The sequence below is a fragment of the Daucus carota genome, chromosome 7, assembly GCF_001625215.2.
Source record: "Daucus carota subsp. sativus chromosome 7, DH1 v3.0, whole genome shotgun sequence".
Classification (NCBI taxonomy): Eukaryota; Viridiplantae; Streptophyta; class Magnoliopsida; order Apiales; family Apiaceae; genus Daucus; species Daucus carota.
Genome location: NC_030387.2, coordinates 39,671,370 through 39,690,800, shown reverse-complemented (window position 1 = coordinate 39,690,800; position 19,431 = coordinate 39,671,370). Strand labels below are relative to the sequence as shown.

The window sequence follows — 19,431 nt, the reverse complement described above, 5'->3', positions numbered from 1 at the left end:
AGGTCATTTATGTGATTATTTGTTTTGTTGAGTGATATAATGAATATTATTGTTGGATGAATATAATTGTTGGTTGATTCCTAATATGTTCGAGTGATTGAATATAATTAACTTTAAGAATAAAAGCAAAAATACTTCATGTCACTACTCTCATGCTAAATCTCAATTTACAAAAATTATGAATTTCGAGACGTTTTACTCTCATACTATATCATATTTAATATGACATAGTATTTTAATTTTAATAAATCATTATATATATTTTGATTCAGAGAAACTTACAAAGGATTAATCGAATTTCAAAAATCGAATCGGCCGACAAATTGCAGATGATTAATCGGGGATTAATCATTTAAATCGGGAATTTTTAAAACACCGGACATGAATGTTATATAAGATTTATTATTTTATTAAAAATATGAAAAAAATGTGCTAATAGATATATCTTGCACAGCCTATATTTTATAATGTCTTTTATAAAATATAAATGATTTTCAAGATTTATAACTAAATAATAGTTTTATTAAAATATGATTTATAAAACCAGAGTTAAGTTCTATGGAGTACATAAAAACATTGGAGTATTGTAGTACAAATCATAATTTTTTAGTTTGATCCTATATAATATCTTTGATTATTCAAATTTTGATATAATCTATCATTTATAAGTTATCTTGCACATAATTGTCAATTCATTAATATCTTTCAACTTTAACAAGTATTAAGATTATTGTTCTGCTTATTAGTTTTATTGCAGAACATAGAGTCCTATGATTTATAAAAGTAATTATTCTACCATTTGATCACCATGTTTATGTTGCAGAACATAATGTGCAGGTTGTCAAATATTTACAAATATTATTGGACAAAAAAAATTGAAATTTAGATGACTAGATTACATTTTATCAAACTTTGTATTCCAATACTCCAATTTTTTTTTATTCCATAGAACTTAACTATATAAAACCAAACAATTAATAATATTTATTTACAACACATCCCTTAAATATTAAATCATGTTGCCAAAAACCAGCCCTTTTTACACCCCCTACCCCAATAGTTGCATTTTAATTACAAAAAATGCCATCAACTTTTCCTTTTTTATACACTGTTTCGGATACAAACTGTGCCACTGAAAAGATGTTATGCTCATCTTTCTCCTACGCTGAATATCATTAAAAAATATACATCTTTCTTTGTTTCCACATGACGTGTCTTAACTTTCCTCAAATGACCTAACATTACACATGTTCTTGGTCTTCCAGCACCTTCCGCTGAGACCATACTCTTCAAACCCATTTTGCTCTCTCCTTTGTTTTTTTCCCGGAAAAAGACTAACTGTGCACAACTTACCAAATAATCATGGTTACAGACAAATTTCTCACTGGCAATCAGGATTCGCCTGCAATTCTTTCTGCTTCAGTGCATATTTGATTGTCCAAATGAATTCAAATTCAAATGAATTCAAATTCGCGCTGAAGTACTCCAGCTAATTACAAATGGTTGACGGCTTCTTTTAACACACATTCGTTAACACACTTTCATGGGCTTTGTAGCGATCTCATTATCGGGAAAGAAGAGATTACCGCTACTTCTATGGATTAATTTAGTGATTGTCAGCCTCTTTTGCAATCATGAGAAGGTATATTCTTCTCCTCAATGTCTTTCCCCATTTCTATATTTGTGGAACTTTTAGGTGAATCTCTTAATTTTATTAGCACGGGAAGTGTTTGATAGAAGTCCAAACACAAGTTTCTGTCTTTTTGCAAATTTAATGTTTTGCGAGGATAGTTTACTCATCAAGTATTTGATATAAGAGCTTGATATGATATTGATCTTTAGATTTATTTTAGTTATATATAATTGTGGAATGATTTGATATGATTTTTCATTATATTAGTGTGTTTTTGTATGATTTTGAAATTTGTATTAACGATTCAGTCTTCATATGAGAATATTGTCCAAGTATATATAGATTTATGTAGTAGATTAGTTATGATTGTTATTTTATATTACACATTTACACTGCATTGCTATTTTCCAGGTTGTAGTAATGGAGCCACAATAAGTGATAAGTGGAGGGATTCTTCAAAGGCAAGTTTTTTGACATATTGTAATGCATCTCATTATTAGTGTGATGATTGCAAGCTTTTTTTAAACTTCCAATCGAAATATTAGCTTTTTTTAAGCTTTTTTTTATCTTGCAAACAATGCTGACACACACACACACACACACACACACACACACACACACACACACACACATATATATATATATATATATAAATTTGAAGAATATATATATATCATGACAGAATCTTTGTAAATGGTGCTCTACGCCCTTTGGTTCCAAAATCAACTCTACTTCCCTATATCATTCTGATTTGTAGCAAATCAATAGATTTGACAATGCACGAGTTTAGATAAACACACTATTTGTGAGTAATATAGTGTATTAACAAATATATGCAAAATTTTTAATCACTTATTTTCAGTACCTACATAGGGGGTTTTTGTTCGAGTCTTGCCAATAATGACGTCAGTTTTGCCAGGGTGCAATGTGTGTATATTTGAATATGAATGTAAGCAAAATTGGCTTCGATTTTGGATGGATATAATGTATGTGTGTGTACTTGACAGTAATGTGTATTTCCCATTTTGGAGGTTTAAAACATGACGTTTTATCGATTTTGGATGGATGGATATAATGTATGAAGAGTTTTAAATATGACGTTTTATCTATTTGTTTGGATTTTAGTCCCTGTGTTTTTTTTATGTGTGTGAGGGTGGGCGGGAGTTCTTAGTGATCGGAAACTCGGATCATTTATTTCTTATACTCTTTTTTGCATTATTTGCATTATGGTCAATTACAAGAATATAAGCTCTCATACACACATGCCTTCACCTGGACTTAAATTATTAATTATTTTTGCATAAACTGTATAGTTTATAGGTCATGGACTGGCAGGAATTCAAGGGCCAATGTACGGGGGAACAAATTGTTTCCATACAAGAAAAGTTATATACAAGCTTTCACCTGATCATAATATTACACACTGGTATGTAAAATAGGTTGTTGGGGAAGTCACCAATTATTTCCTATATCTTTTACATTTGGTCTCATTCCCTTATGATGGTACAATTGTAAATTTATACGATTTCATGTTAGTCAACATGCTTTGTCTCTTCTATGTCTGATAACATGACATGAATGTCATGTTATCAACTAAGCAGAGTGCGACAGCTAAATAAAAGATGTGTTATTTGTTATTGTTGATCTGCAGAAGCTTTAATTATAAATCTTTTACTTTGTGGCTGAGAACCTTCAACTTTAATCTCTGTATTAGTCTGTTTGATTTGCATGTTTCCTCAAATTTAATGATTTGGCCACGGTCAAGCGTGATTTAAAAAATACTGGTCTGGCATTAATTGAATTAATTAGGTAATCTTAGGTATTCTAATTATATTTGTGTCCTAGGTGTTTTCGTGAAGATCTGGGGGACTTTTGGTGCTGGTAATCTATGTTTATTTAATTTGCAGAAAATGAGGTATCTGAAAGAGATGCAAGCTGCGGAGTACAGACTACTGTCAAATATGATACTGTACAATTAGTATCTCTTTCTTTTTTATTTTGGAATATTTTGAATTATGTAATTATATAAGCACATCAGTAAACAAAACCTCCACCAAGAAGTGGCTAAAATGACAAAGGTACACACTTACTAATGACTGCAGCAAAAGAGTCAAGGTTACAACAGACAAAAGAAGAATTAGAAAATTATGCTCCTAATCATGTGTGATTACTTTGAATTTGCATCACAGTCATATTCACACAACTGATATCTTACTAATAAACTTAAGCAAATGGCAGCATAGCTTAATTGAGAATTTTTGGCTAATCTTTGTGAGTTCATTCTGAATGCAGGTGGCACCACTTCTGTTTCAAGCAATTTCAACTATTCATACCTTTCACAAGTTTCATTTATCGGAACAGATGGTTTGTTCTTCTCATACCTTTCACAAGTTTCATTTATAGGAACAGATGGTTTTTAATTATATTGAATTCACTCAATTCATACTACACTCAGTTTAATATGCACATCACACATCTAATTGTTATTTGTTATTTATTGATTCTGTATAATCTCTTTGTGTTTATGTGTTGTATTTTCTTCCAAAGGCTATGTCTCAGAGAAGTGCAAGCAGAATTTCTTGATACATATTAATTTCAAGATCTTAATTTGTCCAAGTTAAAGCCATCTCACAACGGAATGCTAGAAGCCTGATATAGAATATTTAAGCTTTCTGACAGAAAAATTGACTCCAAATGTATGAGCACGTGTCTCGGAGTGCATAGTTTTGTACATTTTACGGAATTTAGTGGTAGTGAGAGAGATAGTAAAAGGAGCACACATTTTTCCAATTCATAATTGTTCGAAATTTATATCTATATATTTAGAGAGAGGGAGAGAGAGAGAGAGAGAGAGAGAGAGAGAGAGAGAGAGAGAGAGAGAGAGAGAGAGAGAGAGAGAGAGAGTTTTCTCAAACACAAACATGAAGTAGGATGGATTTTGGTAGTGTTGGTGATTTGGAGTTTTGTTAGTTAAATGATGTTGTTAATGTGAATAGTTAAGATGCTGATCGATCTGCCATTTATGTTGTTAAACAGGCTTAGAAGCTCTCAGATCCGAAGCCTCTAGCTGGGTACTTTGTCGTTACTTGCAAATTCCTAACATACAACAAGCTGGTAAACTAATGTTCAGGTGGTGAAACATGGGAACAATATACATTGCTCAATGCCAGAGCTTGCTTGAGCAAGTACCATGACTGTTGCTATTTTCTTCAATTCCAGCTTCCCACCTTTTGAGAATGAACCCAAAGGTAAAAGTTCACACCTAAGTTTGCAATTTTTGAATGTCTTGGATTTTATGTCATATTTGGGGGAGACGAGTTGTATAAAAATAATAGTTTAAATATATTGAACAAAAAGATTGATACTGCACAGAGGTCTTCGGGGCCACATGGAGGTTGTTGACATCGTGATACTGCCATGAGGTGTAGGTGTTGTAATGGTTGAGAATAAGACAATCAGAAATTTGTTGTTATCAGTGCTTTTTTAGTTATAGAGCTTTTGATGAGTATGAAGGGATTGAAGTTGCTTGGAATCAAGTAAAGTTCAATGATTTTCTACACAGTCCTGAGGATCTTGAAAGGTTGTTTAATGTTGAAAGGTTGTTTAATGAGATTAATCTGCTCAAAAGTTTGAAACACACCAATATCATGAAATTCTACACTTCTTGAGTTGATACCGCTAATAGACACATTAATTTATTCACTTCTGGCACTCTTAGACGGTAACTGATGTTCATGGTCTCTGTTATTTTGTTAAGCATTTATTTATCAAGACTTTTCTTCATGAAACTTTATTTTCCAGTTTTTAATGACTATATATTCTATGCTATTGTATTGATAGATATAGGCAAAAACACAAGAAAGTGAATATGAGAGAAGTAAAACATTGGTGTAGGTAGATTTTGGAAGGCCTCCAATTATATACAGAGATTTCAAGTTTGACAATATTTTTATAAATGGTAATCAAGGGGAAGTCAAGATGTGTGATCTTGACCTTGCTGTAACATATAAAATAAGTCAGAGATTAAACTATAAAAAATCATACTTTTGCATGTAAATAAATTTAGTTTTTGTCTTTAATTTTTTTTATCAAATATTACAAATTTTATTGTTAAAAGATTAACTTCATCTACAACTATTTTTCATGTATTTACTTTGTGAGAAAAGTTTTATGGAGATCACATTTTTATAGGAGATCGTGGAGACCACTTATATTCTGCAATTAAAACATTATCAGATTTATTGTTTTGCAAAGTACATTCTATAAATATCACTATTTTATTGAAAATGTTGAAAATTATTTATGCTAAACAAGTAGAACATGTATGTTCTGCAAGATCAACAAATTTTCTGCACATTAAACATGGTTTTGTAATTAATATGTTTCTTAATGTTTTATTTGCCAAATGTATACAATTTGCAAGATTGTCAATAAAATAATGATTTTTGTAGAACATGATTCAAAAAATAATATATTTTGCAATGTTTTATGGAATATTTTAATTGCAATACATAAGTGGTCTCCAAGTCTACAATATGAAAACGTGGTATCCATAGAACTAATCCCTAAATAATATCAATTTTTTTTAAAAAAAGAATTCAACATTTTAAAATAGTTTAGTTTAGTGTTCTGTATTTTAAAAATCAATATTTTAAAAAAACGTTAATCTTTATAAATTTCTTGGTTGTCCATAATTAGTCCTAATTTTAATATAAAAATTTGAACACTTATTACGTAACACCAAATACTAATTGAATAGTACTTAATTATTTTAATTATTTTTTTTGGTCACAATTTTAATGTTTTTTAGTGTGATGTTTTTAAAATTTTAAGTAGTCCAACTACTGCTTCTTATTTAAAAATATATAAATATTTCTTATTGTGGAAAGACAGAACTATAAAGTCGATGTTCAATGGGTGAATGAATACCCCTTTATGGTTGATTTAGTTATCGTAAAATTTGTTTTATAATTCGTATTATATTTGAAATTTCTATCGAGACCGTTATTTTATCGAAGACCTAAGAGACCGCGTATGTTCTGCAATCAAAACATTATAAAATACATTATTTTGTAGAATATGTTGTACAAATATCATGTATTCATTAAAATTGTTGAAGATTATCTATGTCTGATGTATGTTCTGCAAGTTGCACAAATGTTCTGCAAACAAAACATATTTCATAAAACAAAATGTAAAATAATGATTTCGTAGAATATGATTTGCAAAATTAAAATGTTTTGCAATATTTTTATGAAATATTTTAGTATGTGGTCTTCAGGTCTCCAAAAAAAAATGTGGTCTCCATTGAATTTAACTCCACTTTAATAATATATTTATGGATACAAATTAAAAAAAATTACGAATACTAAATCAACAGCAAAGGCATTAGTCGTCGTATATTTATTCAACCATTAAAGAGTGACTTTCGGATTCCGTCATTTTAAAACATTGAATATTTATATATTCATAAATGAGAAGTAGTAGTTGGATTAATTTTAACGTTTTAAAAAATCACATTCAAAAAATTAAAATTTTAAAATCAAATTAGAAAAATACTCTTAAATTCGTAATTTGATTGTTTTAGAAAAACAAAAAATGAGTGCACAAGCTGGCAAAAAAAAAAAATGTGTGCACAAAAATATGAAAACATTAGTATAATCATATTATAATATAAAATAAATCTTTATTTTCAAATCCTTGCGTAGCGGGCACAAATACTAGTTATGTGTAAAACTTTAATCTTTAACATACAATTTATTTTTAAAAGAATTAAATTATCCACTCACTCAATCAACTTCCCTCCCGGTCCGGCCCCTAACCAAAACAATTCACCCCCAAACCCTAAACCCTACTTCATCTCCTCCGATGGCCGCCGCCGCCGTCGCCGACGTACGCAAGCTCCCCCGCCCTGGTCGTGGTGGCGTCGTATCGCTCAACCTCTCCGAAGAAGAGTCTCGCATCCGCGCTATCTCAGAGATCGTCAACGCCATGATTGAACAATCTCACTCCGGCCAAACCGTCGATCTCAACGCCCTAAAGTCCGCCGCGTGCCGCAAGTACGGCCTCGCTCGCGCTCCTAAGCTCGTCGAAATGATCGCCGCGCTTCCCGATTCCGAGCGTGAAGCTCTGCTCCCCAAGCTCAAGGCGAAGCCTGTGAGAACGGCCTCGGGGATCGCGGTTGTGGCTGTGATGTCGAAGCCGCATCGGTGTCCGCATATTGCGACGACGGGGAATATTTGCGTGTATTGTCCTGGTGGACCTGATTCGGATTTTGAGTACAGTACTCAGTCTTATACTGGCTATGAGCCGACTAGTATGCGCGCTATTCGGGCTCGGTAATGCCTTATACTTGTTTGATTGATGATTGATTGTGCATTTTCGTTATCTTGAATGTTGATTATGATATGATATAGTCGTATTATCGTATTATTTATGAATATAACATTGCCGTGTAATTAATGTAGTTTATATTAGTATGCAAGTTATTCGCACTTGGTAATGCCTTTTACTTTTTTCGATTGATTGTGCATTTTCGTTATCATGAATGTTGATTATGATATGATAATGTTGTAGAATAGTTATGATTTATGAATGAATATATCGTCATTGAGTAATTAGTGTAGTTATATTAGTATGCGAGATATCCACACTTGGTAATGGTTTTTACTTGATGGAGTGACTGTGCACTTTTTTTGTGTGTTTAATTCTGTTTGTTTTTTATTTGTGCAATGATAGGGTTCTAAATAAGTTATGAATTTAAATTTATAATGTAATCAACTTAGTTTGTTAGTTGGACGTACATCACTTGGTCGAGAACTAGAAGTCCATTTTGTTGACCAATTTAAGAAGTTCAGATTCTAGCTTTAGGCTGTTGGCTACTGTCCTTGGGATTTTTTGTTTTAGTCTATTAGGCAGCCTGACTGTGGACGTACAGGCCATAGCCGATCCAGGTAATAGTTAAAATTCAAGATCTATTATTCTCTTAGAAAATGCAGTATATGAATCTGAACACAATTCATTTCAAAAGAAGTTGTAAAGGGTGAATAGTCCTTTCTCAAAATTTTAGCTGATAGTTTCTGTGAGTGTCAAGAGAACTTACACTTGCAGTGATTGTAAAATTGTTGAAAACAAATTTGCAGAGCTAGAAGTGTTTCTCATTACATGTGGTCAAGTGACAGGGATATCTGAATGCAACAGTTATCCTTGGTTACTACGATAATAAGATAAATTGCAATATATCACAACCATATATTTGCATGCTGATGCTGAATCTACATCTTTAAGCTTGGATGTTAAGGCTGGAAATATTTAGTTTGATGAATAATATTTTGGTTTCTATGTTCATGTCACCAGATATAACCCGTACGTACAAGCTAGAAGCAGGATTGACCAGCTGAAGCGGTTGGGCCACAGTGTAGATAAGGTATATCATAACTGCTAATACATTGAGAATATTTATGTTTTAACTGTTCGACTATTCGAAACCTTTTTTAGATTATACATCGGAAAGCATAATGGTTTTGATATTTTATTAATGTGTTATGATCAGGTCGAGTTCATCTTGATGGGTGGTACTTTCATGTCATTGCCTGCAGAATATCGAGATTACTTCACAAGGAATCTTCATGATGCTTTATCAGGGCATACATCTGCAAATGTGGAAGAGGCAGTTGCCTACTCTGAACACAGTGCAATAAAGTGTATTGGAATGACTATTGAGACGTGAGTTCAATTCTACTTTTCATATGTATTTCCCAGCAGAGAAGTCAACACCTCTCACTTCTGATTTTGCAGAACAGAATGCTAGCCTTGTATTACCCGATTCTTTATTTCACATAAAGTGCCCACGCTGAACACTCTACACTCTCATTTGGACATGCTATGCATTCAGCACTTAAGTTTAATGTTCAAATTAGTGCAAAACTTAAAAACGTATTGAGCAGTGAGCACTTCCACTCGAGTCCATGTAACATAGATGCTAGCCTAGTGGATCATTTTAATTTTGGTTAAAGTAATTAGGAAAGTAACAAATGTAAAAATATTGTGTCACACGTATAACTTCCAGTGAAAGAATTTTGGTTGGTCATAAATTATATGTTTCCATTTTGAGTTTTCTGCACCTGCCTGCCAAAACTGTGAGTTTGGTCATTTAATTGGATTTTCGTTGTGTTGAATGCATAAATCTGAAGTACCTATTATTTAGATCACATGCTTTTGCCGCATGAGATCATTAAACACGAGGTCAGGGTTAAGTTTTAAGGGGGGTTAAATCACTATAATACTGATATATTCTTAAGGACTGTACAAGTACTATAGCTAAAAGAGTAGTTGTGTGTGCTAATTTCCACTGTGGCATTTTTTCAACAAAATAATGATTAATATTTTGTTGTCAATTTTCAGGAGGCCGGATTACTGCCTTGGGCCTCATTTACGGCAGATGCTTTCTTACGGCTGTACACGTCTGGAAATTGGAGTGCAGAGCACATATGAAGACGTTGCTCGTGACACTAATAGAGGCCACACAGTAGCTGCTGTGGCTGATTGCTTTTGCCTCGCAAAGGATGCTGGGTTTAAGGTGCTTTTATATAATGTCTATTAAATATCACATATAGAAGTATGTTTTACACTCTTTAACTTTCTGGAATACAAAGCACCTCGACCATTAGGGCTCAAGATACCATTAATATTTGTATTTCAACTTTCGGTTCATCCATTAGGGCTCAAGAAACCATTAAAAAGGGACTTTTAAGTTCATACAGCCCTTTATGAAATGAAATTTCACCAAATATCCCCTTCTATGTAGCTTCCAAGGCTACATGTAATCATATTTTCATTGTTATTATTGCATCTGATTTAACAGTAGTCATGTATCAGGTTGTTGCTCATATGATGCCTGATCTTCCAAACGTTGGTGTTGAGAGAGACTTGGAAAGTTTTAAGGAATTTTTTGAAAGCCCTTCATTTAGAACAGACGGTCTCAAAATCTACCCCACACTTGTTATCCGTGGAACTGGACTTTATGAACTGTGGAAAACAGGAAGGTATGTAATTGTTTCATTTCAGATTGACTGGAGGATATTTTTGGTGGTGGTTGTTTGCTTATATAATCTGATGAATTGATATCTAGTTTAAAGAAATACTCTCTTGTTGTGGTACTTGCATTAGTTGTGGAGGCAGACTCCAACCCTAGCAGACAAAAAAATTGCACACAAAAACTAAAGCAAGACAAAATATTGAAATTTAGGATGAAAGAATACAAATTAGACATTTGAATATATGTATTGCAATCTTGTAAAAAAATAAGTATCTCGTTCACTATAGAGTGGCAAACAAGGAAATAGGAAATGAAAAGACAATATAAATAACTACAAAGGCACCAATCAGATTCAAAAGCTATGTGATGAAACTACACTTATAACAATTTTTTTTTTCCTGAAACTAGTGGGGTCATAGCCCCACCTGCTATGCCTAAACTGCCACTAATTGATATCTATTAAAGAGGTTGAAAGATAGCTAATTTACATATGTACTATACAGGTATAGAAATTATCCACCTGAACAGCTCGTGGACATTGTAGCTCGGATTTTAGCAATGGTACCCCCCTGGACACGTGTTTATAGAGTTCAACGGGATATTCCAATGCCATTAGTTACTTCTGGAGTTGAGAAAGGGAATCTTCGGGAACTAGCTTTAGCTCGGATGGATGATCTGGGGTTGAAATGCCGAGATGTTCGGACCCGTGAAGCTGGTATTCAGGTAAATGAACACTGTAATACTTCTCTGGGATTCATCAAAGTAGGTTGGTGATAACTGTAATAGTCAATTCTCTATTTTTGTTCGTTTAGGACATTCACCACAGTATAAAGCCAGGAGAAGTTGAGCTTGTTCGCCGTGATTATACTGCGAACGAGGGTTGGGAAACTTTTCTTTCGTATGAAGATACTCGCCAGGTAACCAAGATTGTCCCCCCTTGGTACCACATGCAGTAGTTCTTTTATTGGGGTGGTTATAAGATAATTACAACTTTATATATTTTAGTTCTTTACTTGTCATTAAACTCAAATGGATGACACTCATACTAAAGATCATGTCTTTGTAATTAAAAATTTTCACTTGACTTGTACAAAGTCATATCACTATGCTTAGCCTGTTAAAAGTTTACTAGCCTTGAGATTACTTTTCCATTTATCAACTCAGTTTGTAATATAAGATCAGTGCTATTATGCTTAAGCTACCAAATTCTTTGCCAAAAAATATTTTTTGCACATTTTACCTGCCTTCTTAAAAACTTGTTCTGGGATAGGGGGAGTACAAGGTTATTTAAGGTATTTAGTGTGTAGTAGCTTAGCAAGCTTAGCTCAATTTAATATAATCCTTTTTGTGTCTGTATCTAGGATATTCTTGTTGGATTACTGCGACTGCGAAAATGTGGAAGGAACACCACTTGCCCTGAACTCCTTGGTAAATGTTCTATTGTTCGCGAACTTCATGTTTATGGTACAGCAGTTCCAGTACATGGCCGTGATGCTAATAAGCTGCAACATCAGGTAATTGATTTATGAATGGAACTGTTAAAGAAAATATGTATACTTGTATAGTAGTTATGGTGGTTGTTACAAATTCATCTATGACCCTTGGATATGCACCAATAGCTTAAACCTGTTTGCTAGGTTTGCCATTATCTTTTACAGGAAATTGCTATCTTAAACCTGTTTGCTTATTTCTTGTTAATGAATTCACAGGGTTATGGCACACTGCTAATGGAGGAGGCAGAACGAATTGCTCGTAGAGAGCACAGGTCGAAAAAGATAGCTGTTATTTCTGGTGTAGGAACGCGGCACTATTATAGGAAGTTGGGTTATGAGCTTGAAGGACCTTACATGGTAAAGTATCTTGTATGATATGAGATCATTGCTGAAGTTTTGAAAGCTATCGTTAGGGCAGGGCCATCTCTGATCTTTTAGTGCTAATTCAACATATGTATAGTGTATGATTATTTTGTTATAGTCCCGAATTCATGTGGCTTTGTAACAGATCCTCGGGAAAAAAGTAGTTTCAGTTGATCCCATATACGGTGACTTGCTAAATAATTATTTAAAGCAATTAATATTGAATGTAATATCATGTGATAATATTTTTCATTTGTTGTGTTGGTATGTTGTGCTAAATAATACTTGGCAAAAATAGTGTTGTGCTAAATATTCAGTTGTAACAGGAACCGAATATCTTCCACTGTTGTTTTCTTTTACAGTAAAAAAAATTGTTATTGTTATGAATGGAACTTTGTAAATTACCTAATATCTTCTTTAAAACATATTTCTCTTATATACTAAGACAGAATCGGTCTTTAAAATAGATATCTAGAAGCACTAAAATTTTGTTGTAGAACTTTAAATTTTAAATAGATTTTCAGGATTTTAATCTAATAACATATTTTTTGCATTGTGTCTCCCAAAATAATTTCAAAATATAATACATAAAAATGACATTATTTGCCCTAAATCCTAAATGACATTTTTTTAAGCAGAATTCTAATTAATACTAGATACAAGGCAAATGGTAGGCCAAGGGTTCTAACATGACCTCTATACTAATATGAATTAATGTTTCTTAGAAAAACAAGTTTTTCTCAAGTTTAAAGATAATTTGGTTCTCGATGGCCTGCCAAAAAAGAAGTGTCCAGATGATATTAAACCCACAGCATATAGCATTTTAAAGATAAGGCAGCAAATGAAACCTGACTGTAAAATTCCCATTTTTTTTTCATACAGATAAATTAGAAATTACACTCTCGCCGATTTTTGTAGAAACAGACTTGTAAGTTCTGAAAGCTACCATAAGGTTACATGCTAGCGATGAAAGTTGGGAATGAACACCGTTACACCAGTGTAGTATAAATGACTGAGTGTGTATCGATCGAAACTAAATTATCAACTCTATTATACAACAACAGTTACAACTATCTAATACAGGTCATCTATGGCACAAAATCTTTGACTGAGAGGACTTTCAGGATCGTTCAACTTTCAATTGGAAGAGATCTTCATGCTCATATAGACCTCAATCTCTGAAGCGATTTAGTCAAGTGGCAAAGATGCTGGGCAGAATCAGATGGCAAAGATGCTGGACAGAATCAGATGAAAGAATTGTGAGACAAGTAGCACATACGTAAAGAAAAAGATTGAGCTTTACTAAAACGAATTCATTTCTAATATACATGTTTATTACTTCATTATATTCTTTGGTTGTCATTACATGGTTAAAAGAACTGACAGAAAAAGATAGGATCCATTTGCTTTCATCGGATTGTGAGGCAGGGTATTGGGCTTACCAACTAAGACGGCTTTGGCTTTTGTCCCCGTCGTGAGATGCGTTTAAATGCTTGGCTATCCTTTCTCATTTCTCTGAAATGTTCAAAATACACTATCAATTGAAAATCATGCAAGGTATAACCAATACGGAGATTATAGGTTTCAATTTTACCTTTGGTACAAATAAACAATAACATAGAAGAGAGGGACCAGCATCAAGGTTAATATTGAAATAGCGAGGTAAAATATGCTTGTATGCTTCTGCACGGAAAAAAAATAACATCAACCAACACATCAGATTTTAGAATAAGCACGACAAGTCGAAAAGCTTTAAATATTATAAACCTTTGCACTGTAAGATGACCAAATTGTTGAAATTGTAGACATTACAAACTATGGTGACGTATCGATTTTTTCAAGTTATAAATAGATAGTTGCAACTTATTAAATATTATTTGTCCAAATACAATTTCAATTTTCAATATTCTAAGAATTTCTAAAGTGACATCTAACTATCTAAGCTACTTGCTGTTCTCTTTCTAATTTTTACTACTTAAATATTTTGATAAAAAAGGAAAAGAAAAAGGAAAATTGATTAACAAACAGGTAATCCATGTCATATCATCCTAAACTTACAAGTGCCTGGATAAAAGTTTTTTTCCAATTAATCATGCCCTAACTCATGCGATATTATCTAAATCATCTATTCAGAACAAAACAAATACTCAATTGAGTCATCTAACATGTATATGACGTATTCAATTCTATCACCTACAGGCTACATGTATATGAGATGCGCGTTAGACTACATGGTCTATAACATAAAACTCTACACTGTCTTTTTGTACACAATATACTGACAAAATATTTTTCAAAAACAGTAAGAGTCTCTAGTTATAGTCTGTTTGTTAGAGGCTAACAGTAAAGGACACTACTAAAATAGTCATCTGGCTGCTGCTAGCAAATCATAAATTTTTGCTGCTACTGCAACTTTGAAGGCAAGAAATTGCTACTTCTTCCCTCAGGCTAAATATAACATCTTTACAGGTTGGTAAATTAACGATTCTGTCAACCGAAACACTGAAGTTTTCCTCTTCACAGTGAACTTGAGTTTCATTTTACATAAAAGGTTTAAAACCTGTTTAGAACAACTAGAGCTTACCTTGCCACCCCTAGAAAATGGTTTGTGCCCTCCTGAGCAAGTGTGTGCATCACAAAATTGACGCAGGAAAATTTCTGCCAAAAAATGAAGAAGTATTTAAACTACTTTTATAGCACATACTATTATATATAAATGAGTGTGTATTATACGATACCATGAAGTCGATGAGCTGAGGGACCATGATTTACAGGGAAACACTTGTCAGCAAGGCCCTGGACACAACATGATGCAATAAGCAACCAAAAACCTTAATCAACTATATGAGAGGTCTAGTAGATGAAGGGAACCTCACACAAGTGCTTGTTCCTTGCAGCAGCTGCAGGATTGCATTTGCTCTTTCGAGACTTTGTGTCCATCACAAGGTCACAATGCAGAGCTCCACACAGATCTGCCAAGCACTTGCTGTGACTCTAAATTCATAAAAAGTGGAATAACTTATTAATGATAACATATCACAACTCCTAGTCCTACAAAGACTACATATATAAAGATGTTTAAGTCCTGCAATAGTGCTTAAAGATATTGGCTTCAATCTCGACTCGTTTAGGCCAAAGCCTTTCTGATGCAAGACTGTTACACTAATAATTATGGATTTCTTTAGCTTAAGCAAATAACGAAAAGTGAGCTTCAAGGATCAACATACAGTATTAAGAAGATTGGAGTGTCTGTTGCCAAGATGCTGATCAAGATATTTCTCTGATCGAAAGCTTTTCCTGCAATATCCACAGCGCCATTCATTTATGTCCACATGAATCTTATTCTGCTCCTGATCTCTGAAGATATCATTGTCAGGGTGAAGCCTGCAATGTTGAGAGAGCTGGTACTTTTCTCGTTCTACAAATGGCATCAAATACTGCAGTTTCCATAAAATGATTAGTTTCCATATGTCCTAAATCCTAATCAACATCAGCTATTCTCATATATTAACGACGGCAATTGTATACCTCCTCAGTGATTTTCCAAGCAGCCCGGCTTCTTTTTCTGGAACAATGCACTTCATCAGCGTTCTCTTCATTGTGTCTATGAACCCTGGATGCCATCAGTACATGGTTCATAATATTGACCAGATTTAAAGATTACTCAGAATATCTGTGCTGAACCTGATCCAACAATTACATATCGCAGAACCTAATCTATGCGTAACTACAATGTTTGTAACTACTTATCAAAAAGGTCGTTTACCTTGAAGCTGCGTCTTCTTCTTGAGCCTGAAGTATATAAAAGGAACAATTAAAAACTACGAGATTTATCATAACATATTAGCAATATATGCATCAGTGATGTGAACCGATGCTTATAACATTTGCTATTGGGAAAGTGTGAGTGAAAAATCATAAACTCGTGAGTTTATGTTTAAAGCTGAATTGATTTCTATGTTTAAATGGAGCGAGAGCAAAAATACAGTCTCTTCAATCTGCAACATAACCCATAGGCCATAACTAAAGTTCACATTTTTCATGTCTTTCAACCTAAATGAATGAAAATCCGTCTCTAAAGCTTGATTATTGTGAAAACTAATGCTAATTCTAATTGATCCAACTTCCATATTACCAAAACTTTTACAGCACAAATGGTCGTAAAATAAAAAACCCTGATCTTGAAAACTGAGATCAACACATCATCCGCATCATCTCGACTTTATATTCATGAAAACTCCAACTTTATAATAATAACCATAGACGAAATCACTCTTAGATTACACTCAAATGCACACCACTTCCTCATCCACTCCACATGTTCTACACAATCAATGTCAATGTCACAACAAACCCAAATCTTGATTCATATTCACCAAACCAGATTGTATTTCTTACTTAAAAGTTACAGAAGCCCAAGATTATGCATAAAAATTGAATCTTTTTCTCACCAACTCAAAAAAATTGAATTTTTACATAACCAAAACAAATTTAAACGCCAAGAAAAAGATTTTCTAATTCGACAAATCAATTTTCACCAAAAAAAATAAAAGGGCTACTAATACATCAAAAATGAAGTGAATTGTATACATACATGACACAAAAGAATCAAGAACAATTGCATAGAGGCTAGAGCTATACACATGAATACATGTATGTATATACAGACCTGGTTGGAAGGCTCAGAAATTGAAAAAACCGGTATTGAAGCCTGAAAGAGGAGGATCAGGAAGAGAGAAACATGGGTCTTGATTACTTTAATCTTCCCCATCTCTCTGCACTCAGCTCCTCAAGCTTCGGCTTGTAAAGTTTTTTATTATGTATTTTTAATTTAAAAATAGTTTTTATACTGGTTAATTATCATGGCTTTTTCAGTAGGCATATGAATAAATGTTTAGTCTGCTTTATATCATATATTTAATAATTTTAAAATTTTTATGAACGAGAAAAGTGGAATATTAATTTTTTTATGAATAAATATTATTTTTTATGACTTCCATATTTTTTATTAAATATATACATCTTCGTTTTTTACTAATCTAATTTTTGATATTGTAAATGTTATGAACTATTTTTTAATTTTTATTATATTATTACGATACAAGTTGTCGTTAAGTACCAATCATATTTCTGTCATCTAATTTAAGAAAACTGTCTATTTTGATTTAATTTATAAAAATTAATTATTTACTTTTTTTTTTTGTCAAAAAAAAAAAATTATTTACTTTTTTATATTATTTTTTTCCTTAAGGTTTAATTGAAAGAATTATTTAAAACTTTGACATGATGCACTAATTCTGTTGAGATTATTAAAAATATCGATTCAATATATATATATATATATATATATATATATATATATATATATATATATATATATATATATATATATATATATATATATATAAAGGAGGATGCGGGCGTCTCTAGAATTGCTCGATTCAGTCTTCTAATTTTTCTTAATTTTTAGATATATATAAAGGAGGATGCGGGCGTCTCTAGAATCGCTCGATTCAGTCTTCTAATTTTTCTTAAATTTTAGATAAAAAATATAATTATAATTCGAAAAATCAAGTTAAAGCATTCTAAAGCTAATACAAATCTTTTCTTATTCAAACTAAAATTGTAAGAAAATTAGGATAATAGAGTGGAGAGACCTTAGGCACGCCAGATATAAATTGTATTTTATCACATAAAATTTACCTTGGCATATTTTAAATGAAAAAAGTATTCGAATTTATAGGAAAGGATAATCTTCTAACATATTCGATGTAGAAAAGGAATTGAAATTATAAAAAAAGAATCATTCATTTATTAAAGGTACTAGTTGAGAAACCGCGCGTTGCGTCGGCCTTTAAAGTTTATATTAAAGATTAAATATTAATATTTGTAGAATAAAATAATGTTGTGGCTATTTATAAAAACTATATTAACGTTTCAAAATTAATATTTGTATGATAAAATTAATTTTATATTATAAAAATCTTGATGTAATACCAATACTAATTGCAAATTTGGACTATAATTCATGGTGAAAAAAAAATAAAATAAAATTATACATGTAATTAACAATTTAAAGTACGACGAATCTTAATTTTATTTGTGTTTTTTTAAAGGTAATCACATTCTTACATTGTCACCTTCCGTCAATTTTTTTTGATTGATTATGCACAAAAACATCTAACTTAAATCCGTGAGGTTGTAGTATTGAGAGAGAGGAGCTTGTGTTTAGATGATCCAAAACCTTACTATCTATAGGGGTATTTATAGGTGTAGAGAGACTTGTGTGCTACTCTTTCTCATAATTAAATAATCTGAAACAAAATCAGATTAAAACTTTCAAGCTACTATATTCCGTAAATAATTTGAAACAAAATCAGATTCTGAAACTTAATTCTAATATACCCGAAACTACAAAAGGTAGTTTTAATTTTTGATAGTTTTCATCCAAAAATTCCAGAAAATTAGAAAAATAGAACGGAGTGATGTGAGAAGCGCCACCTACACGCCCCTCACTTCACCATATTGTCCTATATACAAAGTAAATCATATAAAAATTAAAAATAACGAACATGTCCGATGAACAAAACAAATATTATAAAAGAATAACCAACAAACATATATCCCTATTAGTTAATTTATTGATATCATCCATCAATATCATGTCAAGACTATATTTTTTCCCCTGTTTCAATTTGTCGACTCCCACCTAGCGATACATTTGCTTGCAACAACCTTTATTTTTTTTTTTAAACTATATAAACTGCCTTCACTTGTCGTTGCAGAAAAACGGCATCACTGAGTTAGAAATCAAGCAAGAGAACTATCACCAGAGAGAGCTAGAGTTGTGGTATTGAGAGAGAATAGGTTGTGTTTAGATGATCCAAAATCCTACAATCCATAGG

The 19,431-nt window shown here is 32.3% G+C and overlaps 3 protein-coding genes across 10 annotated transcripts; 2 read left to right on the top strand and 1 right to left on the bottom strand.

The window, feature by feature from the left end:
* The first annotated feature begins 1,148 nt into the window (after nt 1-1,148).
* Nucleotides 1,149-5,270, top strand: LOC135147665 (uncharacterized). Of its 5 annotated transcripts, XR_010285381.1 has the most exons (7): nt 1,149-1,642; nt 2,045-2,094; nt 2,947-3,059; nt 3,479-3,602; nt 3,926-3,997; nt 4,670-4,881; nt 5,006-5,270. XR_010285381.1 is itself a non-coding variant. In XM_064080871.1 (6 exons), the coding sequence occupies exons 3-6, from the start codon at nt 2,957-2,959 to the stop codon at nt 4,673-4,675; spliced, it is 243 nt and encodes an 80-aa protein (XP_063936941.1). In that variant the 5' UTR covers nt 1,149-1,642; nt 2,045-2,094; nt 2,947-2,956; the 3' UTR covers nt 4,676-5,270. The 5 variants fall into 5 exon arrangements, 3 of the variants coding, with proteins under 3 accessions (XP_063936941.1, XP_063936939.1, XP_063936940.1); XM_064080871.1 differs by having other exon boundaries at nt 3,541-3,602; nt 4,670-5,270; XM_064080869.1 differs by having other exon boundaries at nt 4,670-5,270.
* A 2,116-nt stretch (nt 5,271-7,386) lies between these two features.
* Nucleotides 7,387-12,778, top strand: LOC108196907 (elongator complex protein 3). Its single transcript, XM_017364390.2, has 9 exons — nt 7,387-7,971; nt 8,990-9,059; nt 9,186-9,358; nt 10,037-10,211; nt 10,511-10,677; nt 11,174-11,393; nt 11,483-11,587; nt 12,032-12,184; nt 12,380-12,778. The coding sequence occupies exons 1-9, from the start codon at nt 7,502-7,504 to the stop codon at nt 12,536-12,538; spliced, it is 1,692 nt and encodes a 563-aa protein (XP_017219879.1). The 5' UTR covers nt 7,387-7,501; the 3' UTR covers nt 12,539-12,778.
* A 597-nt stretch (nt 12,779-13,375) lies between these two features.
* LOC108193766 (uncharacterized) lies at nt 13,376-17,351 on the bottom strand. Of its 4 annotated transcripts, none has more exons than XM_017360580.2 (10): nt 17,196-17,350; nt 16,293-16,318; nt 16,055-16,139; nt 15,754-15,963; nt 15,398-15,520; nt 15,265-15,322; nt 15,111-15,184; nt 14,121-14,209; nt 13,969-14,041; nt 13,376-13,760 (listed from the first exon to the last, which is right to left on the bottom strand). In XM_017360580.2, exons 1-9 carry the CDS (start codon nt 17,295-17,297, stop codon nt 13,972-13,974), a joined length of 837 nt encoding a protein of 278 aa, XP_017216069.1. In that variant the 5' UTR covers nt 17,298-17,350; the 3' UTR covers nt 13,376-13,760; nt 13,969-13,971. The 4 variants fall into 4 exon arrangements, with proteins under 4 accessions (XP_017216069.1, XP_063938330.1, XP_063938331.1 ...); XM_064082260.1 differs by having other exon boundaries at nt 13,494-13,734; XM_064082261.1 differs by having other exon boundaries at nt 13,552-13,760; nt 16,055-16,130; nt 17,196-17,351.
* Nucleotides 17,352-19,431: the final 2,080 nt, after the last annotated feature.